The sequence below is a fragment of the Cheilinus undulatus genome, linkage group 13, assembly GCF_018320785.1.
Source record: "Cheilinus undulatus linkage group 13, ASM1832078v1, whole genome shotgun sequence".
Classification (NCBI taxonomy): Eukaryota; Metazoa; Chordata; class Actinopteri; order Labriformes; family Labridae; genus Cheilinus; species Cheilinus undulatus.
The window spans coordinates 27,047,891-27,067,260 of NC_054877.1; the positions used below are offsets into that span (position 1 = coordinate 27,047,891).

The following is a 19,370-nucleotide window of genomic DNA, read 5'->3' on the forward strand; positions in this document are numbered from 1 at the left end:
AGTCTGCCAGAGCACTGAGTAACTGCAGCCGTTCAGATCGTCTCCCATGGGTGCCTGCTTGCCTCTGTGAGCTTCAGGATGCAGTGACTGTGTTCCTCCTAGCGGTGGTGCTGTTTCCCTTCCCTGCAGCGGACGCTGCTTCAAATAGGTCAAGGAAAAGTTTTGTGCTTTGACAATGTGAGGTGGGCGGAGCTGCGCTGCGTTGATTGGCTATTGAGTTCAGCTCCCGGTCAATGATTGGCTCCGGCTTTCTAATGGGGGGCTGTGAACAAGCAATGTCGGGTCTCCCTCACCCCCTCCTCCCACGGCTCCCCCCACCCCTGCCCCTCGCACCCCCCTCAGTCCCTCAGACTCCGTTCTTCCTCCCTGTACTGATTGTCACACATTGTTTACTACGGTTTGAAATGTGACTCACATCACGAGCTATCTGCTGGAGTACCGCGCTGACAACCGAGGGGGATTCTTTTTGACGCGCGCCGTGCGTCCTGGTAATTTGGGGACAGACAGGCTGTGGACACTACCCTCTTGCCATGACGGTGGATTTGTTTGCGCTTTTATGCGCGCTGGTCATCACATCTTCTGCGATGGAAGGTAAATAAGAGATTGGGATTCTACTTGTTGTGGGTATGGAGATGTTCCTCTCCAGGACGCGTTGTGTTGGGGATGCTTGGATCATTTTAGTGGCCAGCGCTGCGCCTCTGGCACACAGGAGGGATACAGGGATGGCATACACGTGGATCGCAGCAGATTGCCGAGGTTATGGTTTTATATTGGAGCGAAAGTCCTCCCGCGCTGCTGCTGGTGTCTGCTGCCACTTGTCCCCATGAAGAGCGATACTTGGTTCCATTCATTGTAGTTTTTTGCAGGCGCTTTAATCTGTTTGTCTCTCTCTAGAAGCGTCCTCATGGGGTGCAAAACAGGTGGAGTCTCACCTTTCTTATTGATCTAGGATTCAAATCATCCCAAGAGCAGTTATGTCCTCTCAATGGGCTTCATTTCCAGTGAACTCTGCAGGGATTCCTGTCACGTCTTTCCATTAAATTGTTCGTGTAATACTATTACTATAAGCCCTTGAGCATCATTCTGTGGCATTTTGAATTGCTGAGACAAACTCTTTCCAGTAGATTGTGACTTTCACTGATTAGAACCCTCCCTGTAACCTAGATCTCACACCGGAGTTAAATTGTCTCCCTTTTCCCCAACCAATCCATAAAAACACTCCCATATATCAGCCTCCTCCCAGTCTTTGTCTCCTTGCTTGCATCTCCTCTTATTCCCTCTCACACATCCTCATCTGAACAAGCGCTTGTGCCACCAGCAGCTAATATCTCCCTGGTTAAACATGTTTTTCATTTCCGCCGTGGGACCCTAGGGACTGAGCAGTGTGCTGTAGCCTCACACTCTGCCTTTCTGGATGGATATCCCAGCAGCATCATAGAAATCTAGTGTCTTCTCTCATTTTACTGCACAGTGGCTTTACCTCTCCACACTAAAGAACTCACCATCTTCCCCCTTGTTGCCTGTATCCACCATAAGATGCTCAAATAAGTAGATGGCATAGAACTAAAGTGAGATGAGTTTTCTCTCATGCAGCTTTTCTCTTTAATCATTTACAACCCTGCTGCTCTTGGACCGTTCCCAGCTCCGGCTGTGCTCTATAACTCAGCAGTGGCTTTTCTTTCTTGTTTGTGCTCATCAGATATCAGCACGGCTACGGACACCAAACCCAGGCACAAATTGCTACCTCTGTGAGCTCTGTGAGAGGATGGATATTTTGAGGTTCAAATGTTTGCCCAGTGTGATGCTCAAGCAGAAATGTCAATTCAGATAGATGAGCTGAGGACAGGAGGATGGCAGGACGGAGTGAGGGAAATTTCCTTGCAGAAAGAAGGGTGTGGGATTTCTCCAGGATGAGAAAGAAACAGATGGGAAGGGAGATGGACCCCAGTGCTACCTTGGTAACAAGGATGAAAGTGATTTCCTTGTTTGGGTGGCTAATTGAAAGGAAGTTGTCCCATGGGCGAGTTAAAATCTTCACTGATCTCAACCCCAGTCTGTTGCTCTTTCATATTATTGTGCATCTGTTAGTTTGTGGGGTGAGAGTGGAGCCATTGACCACATTATCCAAGCTTCTGCTGTCACCCTTAATGTGATTACGAGGCCAAATCGGCCAACAATCACAGCGCATCAAAGATCTTTGTGGGTTTGTCTTTGTAACTTTAGCATAAGAAGCAGCCTTGAACATATGGGCGACTGACTTGTGATGAATTGAATGACTAATCTGACCTCTACATCCATATGATTGTGATGGATTCTGGGAAAGAAATCTCGCGAAAGCAGATGGGAGACAGCTGATCTCGAAGGAAAGAGTTTAAAACAGTTTGATAAAGCTGATTATAAAACTTTGAGTTTGTTGGATTAAGGCGCAAGCTTATTCTAACATATCTGCAAAAAGAAACGGCAAGTTATTCAAGGGCCAGACAACCTAAAGCAGAGGGCTTACAGAGAGGATAGAGAAAGCTTGGATTTGCATGCCTTTGGAAAAAGAAGCACTTTCATTTCTCCCAATCATCTTCACCTTCTCCCTTCATTTCTCTGTCCTCCTCTGCCTTCCATAATCTCCACTCACCCTCCTCTCTTTTCCCCTTTCCTCTCTCTTCGTCTCTCCTTCCTACAGCAGCAGTAATTCTCCGTCTACTTACAGAGCTATTGCTTATTTCTGTTTGCCCTTAAACCAATTAGGCTTAGATAAGCCCGCTCATTTAACGGCCTGGAACCAGGGTGGCGCAGGGAAAGAGGGATGAAACAGCTATAGTCAGATAAAAAAGAGCAGATGAGAGAGACAGAACGAGGGAGGTCAGCAAGTTTGAGAAAATACGCTGCGAACGTGTTTTACAAATGAGCATCCAGCGACTGAACACGGCTGAGGAAGTAAACAAACTCGGTGGCATCTTGGTTATCTGACAGAAGCGCCTGTGAGTCGCTACACTGGGCTAAAACAGTGGTGGTATTCAGCGGGTGTATGATAAGAGAACATTAGTAATTTGCCATAACCAGTCCCGAAGGATGCTGTGTTAAGTACCTGTGCTATGCTATGGTAATGCTTCATCCTCAGGGGCCAAGTGGATGGAATGGAGATTATTGTAGCTCCCTGAGTAAACAATAACAATGATAGCTTAAGTGTGAGATAATAGATATAGAGGTCAAAACCACACACTGTTTCTGTGCAGTAATCAGAAGCCAGGGGCGTATTGATTAGAAAGGACACAGTGTTAAAAGGTGAGACCTAGCCCTGAGGTGAAGTAGAACATTTTTCGCTGAGGTGTCCTTTGGCAACACACCGGGTCAACGACCACAAACTGACCCCGCGATCTGCCCTCACGGTGCAGAGAAAAATCAGAGGCTGCCTCCAAAGTCTCACATTTTTGACTTCTTTTTCAGCAGGAAAAGCTACTGGATCCATGTAAAAGCAGGCTTTGAGTGCAATAACAGCCTTTGCAAAGCTAACACTCAGCGTTGCCAAACCACCATCTTGCTGCATGTTTTGCGGTTTGGCAAAGCTCAGTAAGCATTTGCATGAGACAGATGTCAGTTCAAGTAGGGGACATGGTAGATGAGTGACAGCTCCCTGCCTCACTCAGACATCATCATTAACTTTTTTTGGTGCAAATGATTGGACAAATGGCCCGCTTTTCAGCTCCCTTTGATTCTAGGAAAAGCAAATATGCTGTGTTAGGGGTGTCACATTTGTAAAAAATATGAGACATAAAACAGGTAGATACTTACACCAGACAGTCATGAAATTATGCAATTTGTGGCAATCTAGTGGTGGATGATCACCTAGTATTAGCACCAGTGTTTCATCTGCCAAGACATGAATTTTGGCAATATCATCACCAATGGTTTAAATACACTTATCTGGCTGTTTTGACCAAATGAGGCAAACTGATAACTCAACCTACCAGCCATAGTGGTGTGTAAATAAAAGGAGTCTAACAGGTGGACTTGTACACCAACAGAACAAATCAGTGCCAGTATTCACAGTGAAAGTGGATTATGGCACAGAAATCAGGTGAAAATTTGTTCCCTCCACTCCAAATTTAATGTCTGTGAATAACAGCAATATTAAGTGAGTGTGCCCACTCACATAGCGTCTCTGTTGGTCTGTTTGAGGCTCTACTAGGATATATGCTAGACTTATAGATCAATTCAGGTTGTCTGGGACCCAGCACATCAGCAATTTTCTGTTAGATTATCACAGATTAAGCAACTACTAAGAGATGTTTCAACTCGTGACTCAGTTGTTTTAAGTCTCAGCTGCTCTAAAGAAGTGGGCTGTGGCTCCGATCGTGTTCAAAGGAGCTGCTGTAAACTCTGTTACTTTGTACACTTGCCACTAATTGCAGCTTTGCTAAAGCTCAGTTGACAAATTATTTTCTGAAACTTCTTCAGCATAGAAGTCCCCAGTTGCTTTTTTTATTTGTTTAAATGCTTTTATTAAGACAGCTACATCAGGAAATCAGTTTCAGTGGTGGTTTAACACAAAACGGCAGGAGGGGTACATACTAAGAACTGAGCATACCTTATAAAACCATCTTCCTTTGATTTCATGTACAGGCATGGGTTGAGTATCACAGGCTTGTGAGAAGGGGAGAGGTAGCATTTGCCAAGTGAGAAAATATTAAACTCCTTAATTCTTAAGCTACTTTTGTGTCTAAAAAATACTGACAGACAAAAAACTTAAAAAGAAGTTGTAAAAACTCATGGAGACACAGCAGAAGGCAGAAATTAAAAAAAAAGCCTCCATGTAAAGTCTGGATAAGCGGTGTCACGCAACCTTGTGTATTTTCTGTTTTCACAAAGTGATTTGGTTTGGTACAGTTTTGTCACGATTGTGCACATTAAACACTGATCTTACCCATATTACCACAGTTGATGTTCATCTCACCAACCTTCACTCTCGCTTGTTGTGATGAGATTCAGGAAATCCTGTTTTTTTTTTAAAGATTTTTTAAATTATTATTTTGGGCATTTTTGTGCCTTTATTTGACAGAGTAAGACAGTGGATAGAGTCAGAAACAGAGACAAGAGCAGGGGAGAGACATGCCATAAAGGGCCTCAGGCTGGATTTGAACCCAGGCCGTCCGCATACATGGGGCGCGCCTCAAACCACTAGGCCACCAGCGCCCAGGGATTCAGGAAATCTTTATCTTTTTTTGGAGATCAAGATCATTTGGCTAACATTAAAGAGCCGTTTTGTAGCACAGGCTCGTATGTAAATGGCTCAAATGTGTAAATGTGTTTTTTAAGACAATTTTTTTTTTTTTATATGTTAAAGGGGCTCAGCTGGCCCCTTAGCTCAGTACAAGACTCCTCTGGACTCTCGTCTCCCTTCATGACGATACCAGCTGCAATATGGTCTGCCTGCAAGACTGAGTATTTGTGATATTGTTCTCCTCCACGGCATGTTAATCTGTTACATACTCAAAGTAGAGATTTTCTGGTGATAATTGCAGTGTTAAGGTCTATTTATAACTGTTAGGTTCATTTCTAATGGTTGTCCGCAACTTCCTGACTCTCAATGGACATTCGGGATCATGCGATTGCAAACAACCTATTGATATCATTTTCATAAATATAAAGTAGAATTATCACATTTTGACCAAACTGAAATTGAAGTTTTGTAAAAGTAGACTGTAGAGCTGTTGTACTAGATTTTATTAAGCTGCATTGGTAGTCATAATATTTGTGTGTCTATAGTATGTAAAAAATGTGTATAAACTGAATTTCCCTAACAGGGATTGATAAAAGGTATCTTTTATAATGTTATGACTGATCAATGTTGAAACAGTTTGATGTTTTTCAAGTTTCTGATACAGATGTTATATCCAAAGTCTGAAAGTTGTACGGCTGGTCAGTTTGACACTGATTCTGAATGGTTTCATCAGAGAGAAAACTGAGCTGTAATGCCTCAGATAGACTTTCCTCGGCTAGTGCTTTATTGAGTTAAAAATTCTCCACTATTAGCCGATGTAAGTTGTGCGTGCATGTGTGCGAGCTCACCAGCTGTGCCGAGGAGACAGCCTGTGAAAAGAGTCCTGTTGAGTCTCTAATGGATGTGAATGCAAGATTGCTCCTTTCCTCCGCTCTCTCATTTCAAACAGGGAAAAAGAATGAAAACATTAAGTGCAACACGGCCCCTGAAAAGACATGACGGATTGCGTGCGTGTATGTGTGTCCGTGCAAGTGCTCACATGAGCGTACAAGTGTATTTTGGCCACGAGCACTACCGCTGACCTGGGAGCACCTAAAGTAGAATTCAATTTTCCACTCGTTTTGAGCGCCGTGTGTGTATTGTACGTTTGGGTGCCTGTGTCGTCAGTAGAGTGCTAAAGCCATTATGGCTGGCAGGGGCAGCAGACATGGCCTCATCTCATAATGGAGGCTTTATTTTGCCCACAGTGAAAAGACCACTGTGTGTTAAAGGTGCGCTTATGCCGCCTAGTCAGCTCGGGCAACCCTTGGTGTAAACCCGGCTACAGCTCGTGTACCCACAGTGCTGTAAATGTGTTTTTCTGCCTTTTTTGTTCGTTTTGTTCATACATGGAGGTTAAAGTGTGAGTCTGAGCAGTTTTTTGTTCTCACAACAAATGGTGTATTTTTGGATAATATGACCACTGACTCCTTATACTTTTTTCTCTCTCGTGCTTGCATACAAAGTCTCCCTTGCAGCTCACCTTACCCCAGAGACATCTGAGCCTTGGGAAGGCCATATGGTGGATGCAGGTTGGGGGCTGGTATGCATGTGCGCATTTTTGTGTACATCACAGTGTGAAATGAGTGGTATCAAGGGACAGTGGCGAAAGAAAAGAGAGCAGTTTGAGTTCTACTTTGTGTGTTGTGTACAATTTTGAGCACCCTATTCCAAATTTAAGTCATTTTTTGCTCATTTTGCTGCACAGATTTTTCATTTTCTTCTCTGTGTCTTCCACACAATCCCATGTCCTGAGATTTGTAACCTCATTGCTATCAGTGGTGCAAGGTTACGCCCGTCTTGCTTCACGCTCGGCTCTTATCGGAGCAGGTGGCTGACTGTGGACACAACAGGGCTGCGGCCTTATCAGTTCAATCTCGGGGATAAGCAGACCCACGGCATCAGCGACATATGAAACACATTAGAGCGCAGGAGTGAGAGCGATGACGCTCGCGACACAGTTCAACCTCAAACTGAGTGAGTCATCTGTTTCTCCTGTAAAGCCAGTTCCTCTCTAATGGCAAAACACACAACATGGTCACCCTAACCCACACAGACACACATAGACTTACTCACCACGGCTAGATGTGCGAAAGAGCCACAAAGTTAAAGATAACTCTCCAAGCCACACCTTGTGGAAAGTGGCAATGCCGGTAATTGATTGGGCGCAGTGACCCAGCTTCCTAACCACTCAGGGAGAGAAGGTGTGAAAAATGTGCTTTTTCTCATTATTTTTCTGTCTTAGGCCCTTTTTCCCTCCATTATCACCTGTCCCAGAGATTGGGTGACAGTTGTTCAGTCAGCAGGAAAGGGTGAGCTTCTTCGATATTTGTTGGGCTTGGAGGCGAGAAGTGAAAGCATTGATTATTGAGGCTTATTTCTCACTGTCCATGCAGCTTTGCTGTTGGAGTTTTAATGCTCACATCCACCATTACTTTTCCACCAAAACCTCTCTACACTCATCGGCCACATTATTAGGTACACCTTGCTAGTACCAGGTTGGACCCCCTTTTGCCTTCAGAACTGCCTTAATTGTTCATGGCATAGTTTCAACGAGGTGTTGGAAACTTCCTCAGAGATTTTGGTCCATATTAGGGATGTATGATATTATCGGCCTGAGAGCGATATCAGCAGATATTGGCTTAAAAGACAATTATCAGTATCTGCAGATATCAAATTCCTCCCTTTTATAACCAATTTTTTGGCTTCTAATATCAGCATATATCGACTGTAGATTTTTGTCATTGTTACTTCTAATTTTGTTAAGTCTGAGGGTGGACTAACAGACCTTTACCGGTTGAGGTCTTTTTCTTTGTTCATTCTCAATCTTTTGACTTGAAAGTGTGTGTGTTTCTTTGTTCATTCTTATACATTGAAATGTGTTCAAAGGACCACATGTATAGGTCTGAAATACATATTTGAATATTGGTATAGGTATCAGTATCATCTAGAAAAAAATGTAAATATCGGCATATTGGATATTGACAAAAAATCCAATATCATGCATCCCTAGTCCATATTGACATGACAGCATCACGCGGTTGCTGCAGATTTTTCGGCTGCACATACATGATGTGAATCTCCAGTTCCACCACATCCCAAAGGTGCTCCATTGTATTGAGATCTGGTGACTGTGGAGGCCATTGAAGTACAGTGATCTCATTGTTATGTTCAAGAAACCAGTTTGAGATTTTAGTTTTATTTCATGCTGGAAGTAGCTGTCAGAAGATGGGTACACTGTGGTCATAAAGGGATGGATGTCTGTTACAATACTCAGGAAGCCTGTGGTGTTTAAGATGCAAGTCATCTTGACTTCATCTACATGCCTAAATGCATGGAGTTGGCTGCCATGTGATTGGCTGATAAGCTATTTGGCTGGTGAGTGTATATCATCTCTACAAACACTGTTGTTCTTCCCTGCTAGATTCTCTTTTTCTCAATGAATTTTAATCAAGTTGCATTGTAGCAAGTTCCACCCCTTCTTTCCCACCTTCTCTTTCCAACCTTCCTGTCTGGGAATAATTGCTTGTTTCTCCCTGCCCCCCCCCTCACCTGCCTCTCCCCCCGACTCTCTTATTTTAGTTTAAAACAGATGCATTTATGTAGCATTACAGGGTTTACTCCAAGGGAGGAAATATGAGCCTTCCCTTTAGAAGATGTAATAGACGCAGCATTGGCAGGAACAGGAAGAGGGTAAAGAGACTGTTGGGCTCAGAGGCTGCTTGAAACAAAGAGCTTCATTTATGATTGTTATAATGAGATCTGTTTTTTGAGTCTGGCCCAGAATGATTTAATTTGACTTTTAAGCCCTACGGCTCAGGCTTAAGGGCTGCAAGCTGGAAGGCTGCGGGGCAAAAAGCTGAATTAGGAAGAGGTGGGGGTAGATGGGGCGCTGTTTTTTGTGATTTTGCCTTTGAAAGTGTGGGAAATGCTTTATAGCCTATAATCAAACTGATAACAATATCCTTTAAGCTTACTGTGAAATAAATCTCTGGATATCCCTATGTTGATACAGTAAATCCCCCATTTCCTAAGTCTAAATGTTCGATATAAGTTGCTACTGTACAGAGGGAAAAAGAGAAACAAATTTGTTATACTTTTTTGCATTTTAAGTGAACCAGCAGCCCAGAAGAGGCTGTGTCTTCAGCGCTCAGAGGAATTAAAGGCAGAACGTTAATAGGCCTAAAATTACAGACGGTGGTAGAAGCTGCTTCAGTTCTGATTAAATAAAAGCCGGCTCCTCCATAGGCTGTTTCTCATAGGGACTGACAAGCACACACACATACACAAGCAGGGAAGTGAATGTGCAAAGGCCCCGACACACACTCACGCGGGTAAGCTTTGATGTGTGGAAAGGAAATGAGCAGAGACAGAGAGCCAAGGGCTTGGGCCCGGGGCCTGTCCCATTATTAATGAGTAAGTGCCAGTGCGTCTCCCAGGTTCCGGACATGTGGACATATTTCAGCACTCGCCCCTCCATAAATGTAATCTCTTATTAAGCATTTGGTTCTTGGCAAGGAGTCGAGCAGGTAGATAGATTGCAGATGAATATTTGTCTCTGTGTGTGTCTGAGTTAATGTGAAAAATGAAAACTGGAAGTTGCAGAGAAATGAAGTGTTTGCACAGTGTAAAAAAGGAACGCTAGCTTCTGAGAGGGGACACTGATGGGCCGGTAAGTAGCCATGGTGGGAGGACAGTTTCACCCTCTGACTCCTTCTGCCAGGCAAATTTCCGCCTGCCCCACGCTGTCCACTTCTGTGGTTGGATCAGACGAGGGCTTTTTGGAGGTAATTAACTATTGATTCACAGCATAGAGGGTAATGGGAAATGAGTGGACAGCATCTCGATCTAGCTGCAGTTTCCTGGCTGCCTTGAATACAACTAGAAAGCAGACGAGGGTGAAAGAGGCATTTCCTTAAAAGAAGCAGGGTTAAAGTTGGCTTGTTTGGCTTTTTAAGCTCTGTTATGTTTGTTTAGGCCAAGAGAAGTTAATCAGGGAATAGCAGCCAAGCCAAGGAATGTCTTTTCGATGAAATCCAAGACTGCAAATATGAGATTCTGTTATCTGATCTTCAGTGTCATAGAATATATGCAGCCAGTTTGCATATTTATTACATTCCTGTTTTGATAGGCAACCTGACAAAGTGATCCCAGCCCACATTGGCCCGCTGACCTCTCCTCCCCTTCATGAATAGTTATGATCCTTAGGGTGAAGGTGATTCATTTTAATGCAACCTGCGGTCATATCACAACCAACTATCCTTAGATCATAAATCTGTGGAATCATTTTGTAAAGCCCTTTTCCATCCTGAAATTTTCAGGAAAATTGTCCCCCTTTCCCGCCATCATAGGAGGAAATTATGTAAAAATGATGCAGCAGAAGGGACAATATGCAACAGGATGGTGGGTGCAGTCATGACAGTTCTGACCTAGTGTAATCCCTATGTCTGATTGCGTTTACAACTCAAAAAATTGTTCTGACATCTGTGGTCTCCTTTGTTTTTAAAATCATTTCAGATTTAAAAATCTTTTAGTGTGTGGCCGGCCTAAAGCTGCTTCTCTAACCTCTCCTAACACCACCGCCCACCTCTCTGCATGAGTACAGACTTTAAAGGGATACTTCAACATTTTGGCAAATTCGCCCATTGCCATAATTCCTACAGTCTTAGTAATAGGTTTGTTTCCTTTAGCTGTCGGTGCAAGCTGTTTTTAGATCTGGGGGGACCGATATACCAGCTGCACTGCTAACGCTATGTTAGCGGATGGTAGTTTTTGCTTTCCCTCATCAAACTCATCAAATACACAATCCAACAACTCCAAAACGCTCTCGTGGACAAGTTGTGACCTGTACATTCACCACGCTATGAAATAATAACTTATTAATATGTAACATTACGACACATGAAGCAAATACTTGGAACTATTTCTTGAGTAAACCACTGGGCGGAGTGACACAGTGCTGCAGCCGTGTCTTGAGTATAGTTCTGGCTTTGCATTTAACTTTTAAACATCTCCGTCCTGTAATGTTCCATGATTAAGCTCAATGTTGCTGTTATTGTAGATATTAAACTTTAGAGAGTAGAGAACACACCTTTTACCTGATTATTGTGCTTCACATTAATCATGAAGACAAAAAGGGTTGAGATGGGTTTTCATCTGACTGCTCTTGAGTTGGAGTGAAATTTGATAATCAGTGGACTCAGAATGAGCTACTGTCTCTCATATTGCTTGCTGCTTCACTAGCTGCATTGTTTAAAACACATACATGCTACCACACAGTGCACTCAGGACCCAGCAGAAAAAACAAGATTCGGATTTCTGACGTGAATCGGGACAGTCAGTCTGAGGTGTGGTATAAAAATAATGTGAATATCAGCCGCTATACTGACATCGGACAGATCGGGCCCATCTCTAATATGAGTTGTCTTATACACATTTTGTCAAGCTTTTTAATGTCAAACAGCTCGTAAGTGCGCAGCAGACTTTGAATTTTCATGATTATATCCTGCTGTGCAAACACATAGACTCACCCTGATTTGAGACGGACATTTTCTAGAAGGGCAGCTGTAACAGGTTGGGTAAAAAAATTGGCAGTTTGTGTTCTCACGTGCAGCTCACCCTGAAATTTTCTGTAAATTATCTACAGTTTTGTGCTTTAAAGATAGACCTTTAAGTGGATGCATAATTAAGTAAGTGAAATAGAATATTCTCGTAAAGATGTTTAGCCTCTTTCCTTGTCCTTCCTCAGCTTCATCCCTTTTGTTAGAGCTGCACTAGAGGACAAGGTTTAGGACTCATTTGTGCAAAGAAAAGCAGCGGCAAGGAAGGACAAAAAAGACAGAAGGAGAGGGAGAAGGATAGGTTTGTATCTGCCTACCATCTTATTTGTGCTAATGAGGAGGCTGGTGGTTCTGGCTGCTAACCCCTGAGCACATCCAGCCCTTTACAGTGTGTACATCTGTGTGTATCTGTGTGAATTCAGCTCCTCTGGGACCCTGATTCTCCTTTTTATAAAAATCTCTGTTATAATGAATGTTCTGAGGAAGTTTTGGCACAGTGGGTCAGGGGAGTGTGGCTATTTGATGTTAGCTTGAGCTTGTTTGCGCTGCTAAATCAATGAAGAATGTCTTGATTCAGCTAGTTAGCATAGTAGTCTCACTTATAAAGTCCTAACACAAACCTGCTCTGTAATGGGGCGCGCTGAACAGATGAAAATCTGTGCCCCCTCTTTTCTCTCTTTTTCCCCTTCTTCTTTCCCCTCCCTGCTTCCTTCCAAGGCCGGGCGTTTAAAGCGGTGTGCCTTTGATGTGCGCTTCACACACTGTTAGACACCCACTCATCAGATTGACACTGATGTCTGGGCGGAGTCAGAGCCGTTTCTGAAATCTGGCGGAATGAACTGATAGAATATACTGTACACACAGTCAGGTAGTTTTAAATAAAATAAAGTGGTTTGTGGACGAAAGGGAACAGATGTACCGGTTGAGACGCACCGTGGTCGTGCTGCACTCAGCTGATGATATGTCAGGATGACAAATGTCCCCACTAAACTGAGCTGGATGTGATTGTGCGGTGGTTTTCCTGGCTGTTTTACAAAAGTGTCACATCACTTTTAGAGGAAACCTTTACAATATCAAAAGATCCCTCCATAATGTATAAGTGATGTGAAATTATTAATATATAATATACAAGTCAGGCCTCTTTTCTCATAAATTCTACATGCCAGTACAGCCTTCAGTCTCTGTTAACAGCTCAGGAAAAGAAAAATGACTCTAAAGACATAACCTGACAACATATCAGTGCACTTTATGTATTTAAGTGAATAATGTATGAAGAGCTGTTTGAGCATATATTTGATACCAGTGATATTAACCATTGTCAAGCTCTACTAGTACTCAATTTTGCCCTACTAGTGCATGACTAGGTATTACTTGTAGAGCAAAAAGTGTTACTAAGAGTGCTAGTAAGGCCAAAAATGCAGCATCCCCAACATGCTAATGGTAGCAGCAGCTGCTCAAAGTTTGCAGCTGAGGGAAAGAGGTTATTCACTCAGGACAGCTTTCAGATAGAGACTACACCAAGGTGGGCCTCTTGCTTTATTTAGCTGATTATGTCTGCATTTTTATATATATAAAAAAACCCTCTATCATTTCAGTTTAGCTGAAGTAGCACAAGTGGTGTTTGATACAGGCACTACAGATAAACAGAGTGGGAAAAGTCTCCAGCTGCTGTCTGAACTAGATGTGTTTCATTCAGGGCAGCTGCTCTCTGTATACCCTCCTCTTTCTCTCTTGTTATGGGGTTTTTCATCACAAGAGCGTCCTTTGAAATTAAACTTTGCTCTAACTAAAGATTGTAATAAGTCAAAATTAAGGTCAGTTAATTACTTTAACATCAGAGTTAACCTAATTTGAATTTCATAATGTACAAATAAACCACAAATGAACCGTACACCACACTGATAGGCACCTATGTAAAGTATGAAGTGTTGATTTAGGGCAGAAATATCAATATCTGTTCAAGTCCACATATGCGTAAATAAGATCAAGAAAAAAATCTAAAATGCAAATATCCATATTATTTTCCTTATTTAAAGGCAATCAGTGGGCCTCAGTTGTAAGTAGTTAGACAACATTCACATGATATTTTCTTTTATGAAATACAGAAGCCTTTAAGTATCAAATTGCTGAAACCACTTTGTTTCTATAAGTGAGAAAATTTGTGTGTAAAATCACCTGATATTGATCGTAGACTTCAATATCAAATCATATTTAAATCATATCATGGCAGATTTTGTGATATTGGAAAAACCTCATGTAGTTGCCAAAAAGAGATAAATTTTGATATGAAACAAGTGGTTTGTTTGGTTTATCTATCCAGGATGCACAGAAAAATCTCTTACTTTTTTTGTACAATGACAATAAAGGTTGAATTGAATTGAATTACACCCTACTAGGAAGACTAAATATGTTTACTAGTAGTTCTAGTAGACCTAATGCAAATGAAGTAGGTGGGATGATAGCAAAATCCTGCACCCTCATTGGTTATTTTAAATTTTGAACTGAAGAGCCAATAGGAAGCCACAATTAACCTCTTCCTGACTTCACATTAGAATTTAGTGCACACTAGAACTATAAGTATACAATTTAACATCTTCCAGTAGTACTAGTAGACCTTAAAATGCCTACCGTTAGTCCTGGTGGACTTTTTAAGGTCAACTAGTATTACTAGTAACTAGGGCGATCAAAAGAGTAACATTTTTAATTGCGATAAATCTAAGGATTTCCGTAGTTTATCGCTATTACATTTCCACTGTTTTGCTTTTAAAACTGTTCCTGTGTCATTTTGGGTTCTTCTACATTCTTAAACTAAAGGTAATTGACTTCCTGTTTGGACAAAGGCCTGCTTTAATAGGTAGATCAAAGAGTTTAACATGAACTCAACCATGGAAACAAGAACTTGTCTTGTATTCACAAAGAAAATAAGGGTGCAGCAAAAGGGAAAAGGTTCATTAAAACAAGGTGCAAATTACTTCTGACTCATCCACTGAGCTGTCTGTGAGTTTTTAAAGGGAAATGAGACATAAAGATGCAGTGGTGGACTTATTTTACATCACTGTGGCTGCAGGGAGATGCTACTGTGTCTCAACCAGGGACAATAAAGCATGCAATCAATAGCTGTTGAAAAAATTAAGTGCACTAATTATGGATCGTTGTTAATCCCAATTAATGCAATTTAACTTGACAGCCCTACTTGTGACATTTTTTCTATGCTATTCAGGCCTAGTTGGATACAAGTAGGTAAAACATGAGCACTAGTTCCCAGAATTTGAGCACTAGTACATAATGGACATTAGAAAATTGCTTCAACAGCTCCCCATGATATTGCACCTCTAAATCCATCATTTGAAGTAGGTTCTTTAACAAAAAAGGCTGGTTTTACAATTTTGCAACATAAAAATGACTGAGGTCTAAAGTAATCCATGTGTTTAAGATGTTTGATTGGCAACTAAAACACTAACACTGTCTCCTGTCATTGTGTCGTACGAAAACATTACCCTTTAAACACTGCTAATAAATGATTTAATCCAAAAATCCCAGAGCCCTAGTAAGGAGTGACTGAAGTGTGTAATTTAATGACCATTTAATCGGCCATTTTCACTGCAGCAGGTCATTAGGTCTGTTTTTGTGTGAGTGCCTGTGTGTATAAGATTTCAGTAGCTTATTTGGCCTTAAGGCTGTTTCTCTGCTCTGCGTTATTGCTTTGCCCAAACAAAAAAAGCGATCCTGCAATTTAAACTAAAAAACTGTAAGATATAAACCTACACCTTTCTCATTGTTTTAAATTGCTTGATAGCTCTTTGATTATACTTATAAAATGGATATTACAGTAGGCATACAGTCAGGAAATGATCACAACATTGAATGCCTTACCTTGTGCTGTTTACATTTATATCTGAAAGCACATCATATCTTCTCAGTATGATCAACCTTAGGGTTTGAGGTGAAGCACATTGAGTCTGTTATTTCAAACCACTTTACATGGATATATCATGTCCCAGCATGTTCTAATGTCAATACTGACTGTGTAATACCAATCACAAAACTGCCATCCCAACAAAAGCAGCTGGCCAAGCAGAGTCATGCAGGGATTTGTTGTAGTGTGACAGTCTTCCAGGCTTTTGTTCTCCATGCCAAGGCTCTAATGTTCCCATTCTCAGAAAACACTTAACAGGTTAGAGTGATGAAGGACAAAGTCTGTGTATTTGTCGAGTTATAAAAGCTGTGCGTGAGTGTGTTAGGCCGCTGTGATTTGTAGACTCATGCTCCTATCTGTTTTAAGTTCATCTTTTGTTTTTCTCTATTAAATTCAAGAGAAGAGTTTCAGTTTGTTTTTCACTTAAATGTTTGAAGTCGCTTTCTGTCGTAATGTATGAAATGCTCTGTGTATAAAACAAGGACTCCTCCTCATTTTTTTTTGTGTTTTTGGTCCACCTGTATTTTTATGCATTAAATGCATGCACAATCTCAACTCTTTAAGCACTATGAAGTTATAAACATCTTTGTTTCTGGGCAACCTGGACTTTCAGAATATGTGCGCTTCAAGGATGTCAGATGAATGCATCAAAAGTTATACAATCTCAAAGGGCGAGTAAAACAACGAAATGAAAATTGAAACTCAGAACTTTATTCCACATAGATCAAAAATGAACAAGTCTTCACATCTGCATTTAGTTCCTAGAGGCCTTGTTTATCAGGAGATAAAAAGAACAACTCTCTAACATAAAACAAAAACTATCTTCATCTCAGTTAAACCAATTCATGTCTTGTGCAAATGTGGTGTTCCAAGACAAAATGCAAACAAATCCTATTTTAGGAGCCCATCTCATCTTTTTGTTATTTAAGACCATAGAGGACTATTTTTTTCTTTCCAAAATGGCAGATAACTGTCTTGTCTCTTGTTGGTATTTGACTTACATTACGTTTAATAAAGCCGAGTTGCTTACAGGAAAAAAAAAAAAAAAGCTTCTCCTCAATGATAACACTTTAATGCAGCTAATGTAGCTAAGGCTAATGCTAACAGACTATATTAGCTATGTAGATATCTTTGCTTCATAGCAAGCTTAGCTATAGCTAACTTGCTATATTAATTGTATTAATATTAATTTGCTTGTGCTACATTTGCTAAAACTAACACAGCCCATAGCTAACATTAATTATGTTAGCTTTGAAGCTTTATTATTTTCAGCTACATCAGCTACATAGCTTCATGACTGATGAAGGTAACTTAAGCTACATTTGCTATAGCTCACATTGTTAAAGCTCAAGCTAACAATGCCTAATTGGCTTACGTAGTACCATTAACCATGTAGCTTGCATAGCTACATTAGCTAAAGCTAACAGAGCTAAAGCAAGCCACTGTTGGCCAAACTCCTTCTAAACAGTTCTATACATAGTTTAAACCTGGTGTTCTCTCACAAACCAAAAGTATCACATCTCGATAGGTAGCAGAAATCAACAAACACTATTCTGACCCTTCAACTTTCTCTGTTTTATTAATGAAATGTTGCTTAGTCTGCAATGTTTGCAATGTAGTTATTGCATGAATGTAACCGCCAGACTTTGTTTATGAATGAAGTTGAATTTAAGAAAAAAATGGAGATGAGTTGTACCAGCAAACTTCTGTTCTGACAGAAGTGGTGTCTCCCGGTAATGGCCTGCAAGAGGGGGTATATAAGATCTGTGGTCTAAAGCTGGACCCCTCTTAACTGCATATGGAAAAAACAGATGGCAAAAAAGAGCTAATTAAGTGCACAGTGTGGGTTTTGCTGTATGTAGTGGAAATCATCATGCAGAAAGATAGATTAGACCTTGTTTCCCTATGGGAGACTGTAAAAAAGACTGCATCTTATCGCTACGACTTCTGTTCCCAATTTGATGGAATTCATTTAGAACTTTGTCATTATTGCATTTTGTTTTGCCATGTTAAAAAATAGGTCCCCACTATTTGAAGTACCCTTTGTAAAGATGCAACTGGTAGTGCTGGACTTTTTTTGGTGCTCTCAGCATTCATAAGGGCTGGAGAAACAACAGTTTTTGAGTCAGAAAATGACATATTCAAGTGAGCATTCTTATATTTGCCTTGTCCTTAGAGCCCTAAGAAATTTAAAAATACACCAACCCTTATTGTATTTGTGTGTGCACTCTTCAACCTAAGATAGAACAAACGCATGTGATTCTGTCTCCACATGATGGTCATAACTCCTGACAAGGTCACTGCATGAGTCCTTAACTGTGTCTGTGTGCATGTTTGTGTGAGCAGATTCAAGCATGTATAAAAGAATGACTCTGCCTGCTTTAAAAGGATTTTAGACACCTGGCAATGATTGGCTGAAAGAGGACACTTTCTCTGCGCTGTTATTGACAGGTGAAAATGTAGAGAGAGCGTGGAGAGTGACTTGCATTTCCACACATGTTTCCAATCAATTTGAAGCTCAGGTAATGCTTTGAAAATCTACTTCCTCTGATAAACATCATGCGGCAGCTCTCTAACAGAAAGAGCATGATGGATGGATGGCTGTAGTGCTTCTGAAAAAAGCAGAAAAGACAAAAAGCAAACAAGAAGCCTCTCTCTCTGTCTCTCTGTGTCGCGCTGGCTGTCTGTCTGTTGCCTTGGCTCTGAAGATTGATCGTGAATCGTCCAGGATGTATGAGCGCTGCGATCATATCATGGATCACAGCATGGGGAGGGAATGACAGATGTCATAAGCGTCCTCTGTTTATTCAAGAAGTGAGTGTGTGTCTGATGGATTGGTTGTGTTCAGTGGATAGGAGGATGATTTGTCATCTCTTATGTGTCTCTGTGTGTTTTTGTTAGCATTTAAAGGGTTTGTCCAACATAGAATATTGCACAAAAGATATAAACAAGCTGGAGTACGTCAATTCAAGGGCATTTATTGTTTTAATAACATAGAAAGGAATGGTAGGTCATGATATACATTTTAATCTATTGTTTCAGCATTTAAATCTCTTTTGTGTTGTAATTTCTCCTGGATCTGCGTTGATGACCTCCCTAAGCACGTATCATTTTAATTGAGCAATTATGAAAATTCTGGTATATTACATGAACAATCTTCGCAGATTTAATATGACTCAAAGAAATGGGGCACCTCGCTGGGGTAATAGGTGGTAAGGGGGCTATTAAAGGAGGGGTTAAGTGTGCTTCACTCAAGGTCATTTTAAGTGCCATATGTATCCTATTTAGGAGCTGCCGCTGTTGACATGAAACGGTGTTGACAGGCCAATGTGAACGCGACGGTCATTCTGGAGATTATACCGGACTATGCACACACTATTCCACACAGGGCCCTCTGTTCAAGCTGGACAGAAGATGGGGTCATTAGTATGCACACCCATTTCCGCTCTAACAGCTCCTGATTGCTTTGCCTTTCACATCATGGTGACATCAGCACATTGCTAATTGACGGATAATTGCCAATAATCACGAGATGGATCTGTGAGAGCAGAATTAAAGTGGCTCACCGCTGCGTGCCAGTTTCTTTTAAGGAATCTTGACTGATCAGTTTGCCCTCATTTAGTAGATCAGGTTAATCAAA

General features: G+C 41.2%; 1 protein-coding gene across 2 annotated transcripts in view; it reads left to right on the top strand.

Moving 5' to 3' along the window:
- Window positions 1–374: 374 nt before the first annotated feature.
- The window catches only part of LOC121520296 (ephrin type-B receptor 1-B), a 233,456-nt gene continuing 214,460 nt past the window's right edge, over window positions 375–19,370 (top strand). For both annotated transcript variants that reach the window (XM_041803668.1, XM_041803669.1), the window contains exon 1: window positions 375–591. In XM_041803668.1, the coding sequence (XP_041659602.1) occupies window positions 531–591 (61 nt within the window). In that variant the 5' untranslated portion in view covers window positions 375–530. The remainder of the gene's footprint in view (window positions 592–19,370) is intronic.